General features: G+C 38.5%; 1 protein-coding gene across 1 annotated transcript in view; it reads right to left on the bottom strand.

Moving 5' to 3' along the window:
* The window catches only part of camkmt (calmodulin-lysine N-methyltransferase), a 95,508-nt gene that overhangs the window by 81,704 nt on the left and 485 nt on the right, over positions 1-13,319 (bottom strand). Inside the window, exons 2-4 of the mRNA XM_037973630.1 lie at positions 12,990-13,181; positions 11,966-12,138; positions 11,369-11,433 (exon numbers count right to left, since the gene is read on the bottom strand). Coding sequence (XP_037829558.1) covers positions 11,369-11,433; positions 11,966-12,138; positions 12,990-13,151 — 400 coding nt within the window. The 5' untranslated portion in view covers positions 13,152-13,181. The remainder of the gene's footprint in view (positions 1-11,368; positions 11,434-11,965; positions 12,139-12,989; positions 13,182-13,319) is intronic.

Genomic DNA, 13,319 nt, shown 5'->3' with positions numbered 1-13,319 from the left:
GAAGAGGCAGAGTGCAGAGAGAAGAGATAAGGGGTGATGGCCATGGCTGCTGGGGTTTTTTGTGTGTGCTGGAAAGAGGCATTAAAGGATACTAGAAAGAGAAAGAGACATACAAGGAGAGGCAGGAACCTTTAGGCCATAGACCAAGTAGTCTCTTAAGTGATCTGATTGCCTTGCTTGAGAACTTCAGTGACCAAACTCAGAATGGTTACTAATAATACATCCATTTAGACTGACCCTGAAAACAGATGAACACACACAGGAGTACACATAGGCAACGACAGGGAAAACGCATACGCTTACACAAACAAAAAAAAAGATCACTTTCTTTAATCATAGTGCCAAACAATAAAAAATAAATGCAGAAGACATTGAGGCAGACCTTCCTGGCCCCGTTCATGTCCTTTAGCAGACATGCAAACGTAAATGTCGCTTATTTTCTATTGATCAGTAAAGCCCTGTGGTGTACACAGTATGTTTATGTGTGTTTGGAGGATGAGAATGGGTTTGAACGGCAACTATGGATTAGTATTAGGTCTGTGGCCCACATAGGGAATGCCATGTTTTTTCACTTACACAGAAAAACCCACGCTGATGTTAATCTGAGCCTAAAAGAGAACGGGATAGACTTAAAGTTAACAGGGAGGGTAAAAAAAACAAAAACTAATGCACATAGAAATGATGTTCAGAAAGTAGGGACTTGATAAAACTTACTTCAAAACTTCTGTAGTACAGATATCGCAAAACCTGTACTTTCCTTTTTTAAGATTTGCCTAAATTAATAATATGATAGAACTATGTGTTGGGCTTTGGTAAATCAAGTGTCAGGATGATTTATAAACAGATTCAGCAAAGTTGCAGCCTTTTGAATCTGACGATCTCCTTTTTGGGGCCACTGTGAGCTCACTTTGCAGAAGTGAGATTGTGTGACTGTAAAAATCACAGTGTATACACAACTGCACATAATTGTCATGCTTGGCACTGAGCTATTGTAATCTCAATGGTCCATCTTGTGCGAACAAAAGTTGAAAAGTGATTGCTGCAACTAAGACAAGCGGATTTGACATAAGTCTTGGGCAGAAAAGTTCAATGCATAAACAGTATCTGGGTTTAGTGTTCATCTGTGAATGTAAACACACATTCTAAAACAGTTTTAGTTCTGTGACTGGCAGAGATTTTTACACAAACACACACATACAAGGAGCCATAGCAGAGACATACAAGGACTTACAGCACCCCCAACTGGGGGACAGCTCTGACAAAAAGAGAGAGAGAAGAATACACAGAAGCATAGCATAACTTGTGCTGGGCACCATGAACATACAGTCGTTTGTACTTATTACAGAGTGTTATATTTATGCATTTTCTCCATCTCTCAGTTTCTCTCCTGTTCTGTGCTAAAGCACTTCACACCTCTTACGTGTGCGTTATGTAGCTTATAGTGTTTGTGTAGTGTAGCTATAGCTGAGCAAATGTTTTCCCACACACACAGTCCAAACAAAGGCCAGGTGACATACACACATCCAAACAAGTGCAAACACACACCGCAAAAGAGGTGCAATTACAGCATCCTACTCCAATTAACCAGCTCTCTAAACAAATCCACATTAGGCCCTCCATTGTGGCTGCGCTCGAAAACAGCCACTTGGGAAAGCAGCATAAAAGCTCCAACTGTATTCCTCCTCGAGGACGCGTGTGCGTGCGTGCGTGTGAGTGTGTGTGTGTGTGTGTGTTGGTGAGGGTCACACACTGGTACAGATTCTGGGCTGTTATGATTGTGGTTGTGATGGAAGATTGTGCAATCACTGGTGGGTGGAGAGAGCAAGAGGTAGGCCAGAGAGGGAGGGAAGAAGCACATCACAGTCTGGAAAGCAATAAGGGAAGATGTTACCAACAATTCAGGTAAATTAGAACCTGCAGCGCCAACACAGTAAGTTGATGCTCTGCTGTGCACCACAGTTTTTAAACAGTCACTATATTTATCGTTATTATATTTTGCCAACACTAAAGGTGGGCATCTGTGTCTGCATGTGTAGGTGTTTGTTTATCTGTTTGTTGGCAAAATATCTCGTGAACCACTGGACAGGTTGTAATGAAACTTGCAGAAAGTATTCACTGAATGTATATCTACAATTGATGAACTTTTACAGTTAACTTGATTCAAGATAGCTGCTGCTGCAAACTGACTTTAAAAAAACAACAAAAAATGGCTAACTCAGTCAGTTTTAAAGAAATAAACCCAATATTTGGTGTGGTAGTAGCTTAGACTGACCAACACTAGTACATGGATTGTACAAGGTGTTTGTTGTCAACTTTGAGATATGAATTCCTTTGAGGAATGCTATTTTTATTTTTATGTGTTGTCCTTAATAAAAAATAAATAAATAAATAAATAAATAGTATTTGTCAGTAATAGGAGATCCAGATTATTTCTGAAGATATATTTCAAATTTGTTTGTTTTTTCCCCACTACAGATTGAATAGTATTAGGAAAAGCCTACGATCAAAACTCTTGATGTGTAGCAATTAGCTCTTTAAAGAGGCCTATAATATTCATTCTGAACGATGCTGCACATAATAATTTAGAATCACTTATTATTTGAATACCTCAGTCATTACAAATATACTGAAAAAAATATCTAAAGCCCTGAAAAATGCCTGTTAAAAGTTAGTCAAAAAACAAAACCCATTTACAATAGAAGCAAAAAAGCAACATCCCATATATTATACAGTATGTGCATTCATTTGATTTAATCATTTAGCTATTTTTATAAATTATCTGGATATATTGTAATTATATTTAGAAATTTCTACAAAACTATTTGGACTGTAGTTGGTGTATTCAAGTTTCTAATCACTGCAAATGTATAATGCTAATATAATGCAGTTAAGTGTGGCTTGTTGGTTTTATAAATATGAAAAAAAGTGATCTCAATCTTCAGAGCTCAGTCACAACATCTAATAGCTTTTATTCTCCTCCCTATGCTCACTGCATGTGTGAGCGACAGAAAAAAAAGAGAGTCAAAGAGAGTCTATTTCAGCCTCAGTGGGCAGGCACAAAAGTGTGTGGCGCCATGGCCTGCTGTGGACAGATAGAGACACAGTATGAGAAAGATGTGTGTGTGCGTGTGTGTGTACATATACGAGGTGAAAAAACAAGAGACAGAAGAGTAGATCTAAAAATAGGATGAAACCATATCAAAAGCCACATGAGTTCATATTACAGGTAATTAATATATCTAAATATTCACTTTTTAGTACTTAATAATAAAATATAAACCACACACATTTCAGTTTTATGGCCAACGGCTAAGTCCTCTAGCTGTACCAAAAGTCTAAAGCAAAATTCAGACAGCCTGATTCCCAAAAAGTTCTTAAAAAATGAAGTAAAGCTATGACATATTAAAGCAGTTTGTTTTCAAATCTGCCGTTTCCTCAGCTTGGAGCCCCAGAGATATGCTGCAGCAGTTAGCAGTTAGGGCAGTTTCCCAGGGGGGTACTTGAAAATCAGTTAACTTCCCCTCAGAGCCCTACACTTGCTAACATTAGCATGTAGCACATCAATTACCGTCAACACCTAGCATTAGCACAGCCAACTGACAGTTAAAGGCCCCTGTGGGGCTATTTAGAGAGTCTCCAGACCGAGAGAGACTGACAGAGTGAAGAAGTGACTTTAGCAGTTTGTGCATTAAAGCTGTACAGTGAGTCACAAAGCAAGTTAATGGCTCTTTAGCTAAATAGCAAACACATTAGTCTTTTCAAAAAAGACACGCTGACATGCTGAAGGCTGACAAGCAGCTGATCCGCTTCTCTAGAGGAGCTTTTGACTAAATAGTCCTAAGTACCAATAATTCCAATGCATTATGTTGATTTATTGATCATTTTTAGTCATTCTGGGTACACATAGCAATGTAAAGAAATATGTTGCGCCCATGTGGCACTGTAATTTAAACCACAAAGTCAAAGCCACTACGAGTACTGATGTAAATCTGAGACTGCAACCTAAGAACACAGACTGCATCAATAAGCCTGCAATAAAATACAAGTAAACTGGCATTCTTAAAAGTCACATTTTGTTCCACAAATGTTTTTTTGCACCAATGTTTGTTTGTTTTTAATAGAAAGCATGAAATAGAAAAAATAAAATTTTACATCATCTGCCTATAGGTCTTCCATTCAGCACGAAAACACCTCTGACCACTCTGTCGTAGACAAAGAACATCTGGAAATGTTTTGCAATACCTGCACCATAGCACTAAACCACTAAATCTCTTGTGATGGAGTCTCTGTAGATTAAGTTTTTAAAAAATCTTTGCATTTCTGCTAACTATGGTGAAACCAGCACAAAATGGGAAAGCACTACAAACACAAGTGTTTGGAGAGAAGCCAAAAGCCTATTCCCATATGGCCATGTAGCCATTTACCATAGCTGCTCCACTTCCAACCACCACACTAATCACATTAATCATCTATTTGTTTTAAAACATCATTAGGGATTTACACATACAGATTTGCACATGCATAAACAAACACACTCAAGCACTCGTGCCTTTGGAAGTACACAATGGTGCACTTGATGGGTACAAGTGGGAAGAGAGCCAAATTAACTACCATACGCTAATCGCTCTCTAATGGAAGCCCACTCTGCACATTCAAGTTTGTGTATACTTTTTTTTTTTTTTGTCACGGCTTGAAGATTGCTTTGATCCCAGGAGGAGATTCAAACAACAACAAAATTCAAAAACAAAAGGCGGACGTGGCATCAAACACTAAAACGAAAGACTGCAAAGACCACAGGGAGATACAAGGACAGAACCTGACTGCAGCATGAACCACTGAACTGAACCACTGGGGAGGAGATGGAAAAGACTGGACATAAGGCTGGAGCTGATGGGGAAATGAGCTGCAGGTGTGACTAATGGAAACCAGGGACAGGTGAGGATGGGCGTGGCCGGACTGAGGAAAATTACTGAGAGGTGGCAGAGAACACAGGAAGGCACTGGGAACACTACTATAGAGGAGCATAAAGAAACACAGGGAATAAACTTTAACACGAGGATAACAGAACTACAGAAACTCAAGTGAGAACATGACCATAAAACCTAACACAAAAGATTACCCAAAAACAGCTCACTAAACACAGATCAATACATTATTGTCTATTTATAGTGTACATAACAGGCTAACAAAATGCACGTGGAGAGTTAATATGAACATTTTAATGAAGGCTAATCTTTACTGTTTTTGCCAGTGTTCTAAGTACATAAATTAATCCAACTTATGAAGCAGTATTGAGTAAATGTCCACCTTTCTCAGTGTAGTTATGCCTAAAGTGTTATTCATGATTGTGGCTGCTGGAGATGATAAAAATAAAAAAATAAGGGCTGGTGCAAAAGGTTTTACACTAAAGGTAGCTCAAAAGTCTGCAATCAAGATTAAATACTATAACTACCAATAATAAGAGGGGAAATTTTTAACTTTTATAGCTTTAAAATTACAATGTTTTTAGTCTTGACTGAAGTGAATTATTCAAGATATTATGTAAAGCTTATATTCTGACAGGTTGAAAAAAAAGGTCTTGCAACAATTACCTTGAGGTTTGGCATAGCAACTAATAACCTGTAACTATCTGCAGACCAAGATGCCTTTTTATTTCAGATGTAATGTACTTTTATTGGGTGTGTAAATGTTCAAACTTTAAATGTGAAAATAATATATTTAATGAACTAAAAAGAGTAAGACAGAGTGGGATATATTTGGTGTCCGTGATGTGGACTTTTAGATTGCACTACGTTCAAACTGGTAATCACAACTCAGTGACATCTCTTCTCATGCACTGTTTCTTTGTGCATGTGTTACATGGTTGGGCTATCCCCCCCTATGCTGAGATTAAACACCATAGGAACACATTGCTAGGAGGGGTATATAGGGGTTGGGTGCTTTAAATGGAGAAAAATCCAATAATTATATCCGTCCAGAGGGAGGGAGAGCTTTTAGGGAGGAGGGGGGGGCCTGTTATTACTCTCTCTTTTTCTTTTTCTCTTTCACCTCACCCCCAGATTCTAAGCTGAAGGGGTTACCTAAGAAAAGGAAAGAATGAAGTGGAGGGAGATGAGGCTTATAGCTGAGCTTGCTGTTAAAGTATGTCCTTGTAATTAGCTGAGTATTAGCAGTGGTGACAATGCAAAAGCACTGGGCAGGGAAGCACCCTTTAACGCTCTACTCATTTCCTGAACCTAATCCTTAACGCTTACCGGTAACAGTACGCAACAACTCTCAGTTTGGCACAAATTCAGATAAGCAATTGCCCGCTATAACAGGAAGAAGAAGAAAAAAAAACAGCTCCCTGAGCAAAGTTACACCCAGCAGCTCACCTTCAATCCCTCCTTTTTTTTTTGTTCACAGTCATAATGCCAGTTAACTGCAGGGGACAGAACCAGGCACATGCAAAAACATTCATGTCTGCGTTTGTACATTAGCATCAAGTTGTGCTGAGATATTGTCCAAGTGTGGCAACTGTTTAGTTCTCGAGTGTCAAGAAGCTTCTAACATCCAACACTACTCCAGGCAAGTCTTAGTTTCTTGTTTCCTCCGGTGCATGGATAGAGAAGACATGGCTTCAGAAGCAAAAATCAATTACTTCCAATTAAGTCAACCGGCGACTCTTTCAATGTGCCCTCAAGCCACTCAAGTCTTGCTTGCAATATCACCAACCCCCACTCCTGTGCCACGCACACACGCTACATGCACATGTACGTGCTCAGTTAAAAAGCCACATCCACTTACTGTGTGACTGTCTTTTATGTTTAGTGGCTAAATTATAGACCTAGAAACAATTACTATGGCACTGGCTAAAAATGCTCTTGAGCATTATTGTTGCAGCATTTTCTGTCTGTCATTTCTAACCAACTGTACCAAACATACAATAGCAAATATGAAAAATTGTCTTTAATTGTGCTTTGTCTAAAATACTTGGTTCATCTGAGGCATGCTAACCAAGCCATTTTTGTTTTTTTGTTTGTTTGTTTTTTTATGCTACAAGATAATCTTTCCAGCATCAAATTAACAACAACCAACAAAAATCACTTATCGTTTTGGGGATAGCTTGTCATAAATGTAGCTTAAATCCTCTCAAACCACATGAAGCTGAACAGCAACTAAACTCCTTTACAAATAAGGCTTTTTTATTGTTCCTAGTGAATTAAACTTCAACCAGGTTGGTGTGTCCTGATTTTTAAAGCATGAGGAAATGGTTAAAAAAAAACTCTTGAGACTATTAGTTCCTTCTAATGTTGTAAAAAGAGTGACTTTTAATACTAGAAAATATCTTAAACGCATTTAATGTGATATTTTATGAATCTGAATTGACAATCACATGATCACAAAGAAAAATAAGGTGGAAATAATGATTATATCACAATACAAAATGAGAGCACAAGTAGAGGTTTTAATAACATAATAAACTGCCGACAAAAGAGCTAATAATAACTGCTTCTGAGGAAAAAAAAAACGTCAGTAATACATTTCCAAAAAGCATGTGTGATATTCTCTCATCGCATCGATTTTGTTCCACTGGTTTAAATCAAAATCGTAAGAGACACCTGAGCTCAGTCCAGAGCACACCAGTGGAGAGTGATTTCTATAGAAAGCATGTTATAAACAGCGCAGAGGGGGACTGCAAATCTTGTCATTGACACAACAGTCTGAGTGAGCGTGTGGCTGCGGATGTGTGTGCATGCCTGCCAGCTCCCAGTCTAGCGCTATTGTCTAACAAGGTCTAATTAGCACTATGGCACAATGAATTAGCATAATTATGCAAACAGGGCTGCGCTAAAGGCCTGGCACAAGGGAAGGCTACGGGGGGCACCTATTACAACACACACATTCAAATGTGCACGTACACACACATAATCACTTTGACACTAGTGCAACATATTGTATAAAAAGCACATGTGGCTATGACAAAACTGCAAGTTACGAAAACACGTTCAAATAGCAAAAAGTGAAAAGAAGGATGTTAGAAGGGTGATATATTTGGTAAGAAACTCGTTGCAGACTGATATTGTTCCCCTAATAATAAATACATCCACCTGCCAGAAACAGTCCCCATACCTCCACAAACATGAGATATACACAGAAATGATCAACTCCCCGCCACGCCGCCTTACAGTACTCAAGCAGTCAGGGCTTATAGTATTTACCAGCGGGGGTGATAGGTGAAGTCGGTGGGAGTTAATAGGGATGACTGAGGCTGAAAGGCTGGTAGCCATTCACACAGTGACAGATGTGGTGAAGAAGGCTCTATTAGGCTTCATTAGGATGCTTGGCTCTTGATTACACACACACACACAAACACACACACACACACACACAAAGCCATGTTTTCATCCCTTCAGAGGACATTTAGTTGTAATCATTTCCAGCACATATCTCTAACCATTACCATAACAACTACTTGCCTAACTGTGTTCTTTACTCAGTCTTTAACCTCAAAACTAAATTTTTCATTCATGTAAACTAAAACTTTTCCCTAAACGGTTTGATTTACATGCAACCAATGGCATCTTCCTTGTTTGCTACCCTAAAAAAAGCAACTTCCCACAAGACCATGCACAAATTTAAGACCACTAAAACATTTCTTTGTTGAGGCAACTGCAACATAAAACCCAAGAACAAGCAATCGCATAAAAACTTTTAGCTGAATATGTATTTTATATGTGGGGACACTTGTCTGTTGCTGTTATCTCTGAGTGAAACATGAACCTGATGAGTAACCTCACAGCCCAAAGAGCCCTCTTATCAAAATACCCCGACAATGTCAACAAGCTCTAAAGCCTCTCAATCGCACGTCCACACATTCTGGGATGCATTCAAGTCACTCCACCCCGAGGGACCTGTATTGTATCCTCAAATCCTGACCCCTTAGCAGGAAACAAGCACTCCTAAAACCCCAAAAGATGCTTGTACAAAGCTTTCCTGCAATTACAAGCTCCCACTGTCAACTAAAAAAACCCGAGAAGGTCACAAGTTCAGAGTTCATTTAGTTCAAAGTGATGAACTCTGGTCCGACAGAGGTTTAGTCGTTTATTAGCGAAACATAACGAGCTACAAATGTAACTGCCATTTCACGACCTCTGTGTGGTCACAAGAGGGGAGGGGATTTATACAAGGATGCCTTTTAAGGTTTAAACACAGGTGACAGTCACCTTTAACCTGGCCACGGAATCACTCCTGTAACACAACTGGGTAACCGCAGAATCAGATTTCATGATGTTCTCATATTTTTGTTGATTCTACTTTTCTATTTTTCCACCTTGTGCTCCTTTCTTTGTTCTTAATAAAGTTTTTTTTATAAAGTTTCTTAAAGTAGCTCAGTGATACAGTCTGATGTTTACAATTAGCTGTATGGACATTTAAAATTGGGAATGTTGCACGTTCAAAGGGATATGTTTTCCAAGTCTACTCAAGACTCTGATGTCAGTCTGAAGACAGATTCTCCATTTCCTAAAATCCTTATTGAGATGCCTTGTCTGCTCCTCACTTCTTATAATAAAGCCATTGACTCTGGCTTATCTTCACTTTTAAGAAACAACATATTGTTCACGTACGTGCACACTTGTGGAACAAACACAATGGCAGGAGAGAGGGGGGTCATGCTGTGAGGGGGTAGCACTTTTAAGCTGAATCCACACATTTTGGATGTGGTGGGTTAATCCGACCAGGCTTTTTAGCCCGCTATTCAGGAGGACAAGAACCCCAAGGATTTGGGCTTGTCCACACCTCAGGGGTAGGGGATTATCAAGACAGCAGGAAAGGTGGAGAGAGTATGAGGGTGGGTGATTGGAATATGAGGGTATTAGCATGGTAGCAGCAGTGGATTATTACAAGTCTTGTACCTACCTGTATATCTTTTACAGAGCAAACATAAATGTGTGTGTTTGTGTATTTAGAAAGGTTTCTGTCTGACTCCCACCCCCAAAAAACATACCCCAGAGCTCTGACAGGGTCACCTCTGGGCCTTTCAGAGCCTCCTCTCAACCAATCCTAATTGATCTCACGCATTACTAGTCCCAAACATGAGATGGAGAACAGGAGGGAGATGGTTGCCCCATTGTTTGAGGAACGAGGTCCTTTTGCTATAGTGGCTTTACACTCCTTACACACACACACACACACACACACACACGTTCCACCTCTGGCATGCCCACCCACCTTCTCCCCCTATTCTCCTCTCCCTTCCTCCATGCTCTCATCTCCGGCTGTGCTAATCCATTGGCCAAGTCAGGAACTCTGTTACCCATCTGGCCAAGCATGACTCCAGCTGAGAGGGATGGAGGGGTGGAGAGAAAAATGAGGGAAGCTATGGAGAGGGATTGTAAATTGAGAAAGAGGAATGTGAATTAAGGGGGGGGGGGGGCTGTCACTATGTCTTGACTGCAACTGAGGACATCTTTATAATAATTATTACTTTGTGCATACTAGAGAAGAAAGACACAGATGTAAAAGCATCAACGAGGTATCCACAAATTAAAGACAACTATAAAGAGCACAAAAATGACACAAGGAAAAAACACACTGACCTCTTGTTTTACTCTCCACAAAGAAAAATTATTGATGCCCTGATCTTTTTGAAAATAAAGGTGATTATCCATTCTTGGAGATAAAATTAAAGTAATACGATGACATTAAAATGGTGACTTGTAAAATATATAAAACTAATTGTAATCATTTGAAACCTTAATTTGAATCCAACATTAGTAAACTGTTTAACTGTAAGATGCTAACTGTAAACACGTAGCCAAGCACATTTATGTGAAATGCTGATTTATTTTGATAAATACAAAACTTCAGAAATACTATTAAACATTAAGGTCAGACTTCATATTTAAACCTTTGTGTGACTTTTTATTTTCACCCAAACCACTTCTACTGTTGACTGAGAAAAAAAATGCTGCAGCCTACTTTCTTTCTAGGGAACATTTAAAAGTATTTGAACAGAAACGGTACATAAAAATAGTGCTAAAAAAAGCCGCATAAGAGACACACTTTTCATAAAGCCATTAATCATCCACTAACAGCACAAAGTACATTTTAACCTAAACCTTTAGTGCATGCCATGTATAAATAGGAACCAGTACGATGTTAAAACTTTCTAAACACTTGGTAGAGAACTGAACCACAAGACAACCCAACACTAACAAAGCCAAACTTGTGAATCACACAAAATTATCAATGCACATGTGTGTCAATATTTAAAAAAGCCAGAGAGAAATATTAATAAAAACAAAAAACAAAAAGATATATATTCTTGCATGAATGCTTTAAAAAAACAACACCTTCATGATAGTACGTGAAAATATGTACTTACAAACATTGCCTGTGTTGTCAAAACTGTTGAGCACTTCATTAACTCTAAGAGGTCCCAGGTTATCCCTGAGAAATACAAACATACAGATAAACATAATGCAGTGTACAGGAGCACTAGTCAAAGCACAACTTCATCAGAAAAGTATCAAACACAATTTACTTGTCTCTTTTAACTAATATTTAAGCTACAAACAAATTAGGTTTAGTTTTGCTATATTTCTACACTATAAAAATATCAATAATGTAAAAAAACATACTATAAAATACTTTTAAAATGATCTTCCAATGTTTTTTTTTTACTTATATGTGTAAAATGCATTTTAAACATTGTGCTGTAATTTACATTTTGACAGATTTTATCTATAAAAAGGAAAAACTTTGTAAAGTTAAGTTTTGAAACACATTTATAGGACATAGCCTACCTTAACATTTTTTGGAGTGGTATTAAAATTAACTATAAATTTTCAGATTCTGTACGGCAGTATTTCAAATTTTGATGAAAAAGCAACAAGCTGAGAACTTCTTCAGTTTGACATCTTTAAACATTTTGCGGTTTGATAAATTCATTCTGTGTGAAACTTTTGTGAGTTGTATTCACCTGAGGAAGGCACTGTATTCGGGGAAGTAGACACTTTTGTACTCCACCCACTGGTCATCTGAGGTATTACTGCGTTCACCAAGTGTTTTCCTGACGAAAAGGTCAAAGGTGGCAAACCTGCGAACAGACACTTCTTTGACCTCTGGGCCATCTGACTGCTTCTGACGCAACACCTGTGAGAACAAAAAAACAAAAGGAGTGAATGAATTTTAGTATGATGCAAGAATCACATTCATTAACTCTAAATCTGGAAAGTCTAACCATGCTGAAAACTTCTGTTTTCTGTTTTACTAAAGTTCTTTTTCAATCAAGCAGAGGAGTGTTTTAGAACTACTATCACATACAACTCAGATGACCAGGATTTTCAACAAATTAAGCATTTGTTTTGATTTGAAAAGCACGTCATGTTGGTACATAGAGTTATAGTTGTGACATGGTTTTCTTAACGGGATGAGTCCTATCAATTTGCATCTTGTTACTTTTACCAGCATCTTTAACTGTCCAGTGTAATGAATGAATAAATGAATGAATGGTTGACATTTCTTTCATTGCTACAAACCATCTAGACCAGTGGTTTCCAACCCTGATCTTTTAAAACACACTATCCTGCATGTTCTCACTGTTTCCCTGCTCTTCAGCAAGTATTAAAGTTCTGCATGAGCCTGTTAATCACTCAGTCATTAAAATCAGGTGTGTCAAAGCAGAGAAGCAATTAAAACATGCAGGGTAGTGTTCCTGAAGACAGAATGACAGATCTAGGCATTCCTAAAATGACTTCCTATTGCTAATGTTTTTATCTTATTTTATTCTTTGTGTTACTTCTGATGTGACTATGTATCTTACAACGAAGCCCAAATGAAAAATTATATTGCTTGTTTTAAATATGGCAATAAAACACTTTTGCAGTGCCTGAATTACTTAGAAAGCAACCAAAAACGTGATAAATCTACCTACATTTTCAGTTCAAGTGGGTTTTACAAAGGGCGCGAGTTCCAGCCAGCAGTGTTGTTTTAAAGCGTCATACCTGTCTCAGGAGAGTCCACCTGGCTCGGGCAACATGAGTAGCACCACAGGTTTCTCCCCGGGGGGTGCGGGTTTTAGCTGCGCAGGTGTCTTCGTTATTGTTGTCCCTACAGGACGGAACCGGCTCGCTCTTTTCTGCAGAGCCGGTGGAGTCTCTCTCCATCTTATCGTCGAAAAATCTTGTCGGGTAAATCTGCAGACAAGTTTTACACTGTAGATTTGTCACAGTTACTTGTTAATGTCAGGGGTACTATGTAGAAAAGGAACATGGCTTCTTTTAAAATGCAAAAAAATATATAAAAGATCAGAGACATGGCTCGACTGAAATCAC

This window comes from Kryptolebias marmoratus, linkage group LG22 (genome assembly GCF_001649575.2).
Source record: "Kryptolebias marmoratus isolate JLee-2015 linkage group LG22, ASM164957v2, whole genome shotgun sequence".
Taxonomy (NCBI): Eukaryota; Metazoa; Chordata; class Actinopteri; order Cyprinodontiformes; family Rivulidae; genus Kryptolebias; species Kryptolebias marmoratus.
The sequence above is the reverse complement of the archived record's forward strand: the minus strand, read 5'-3'. Positions and strand labels throughout refer to the sequence as shown.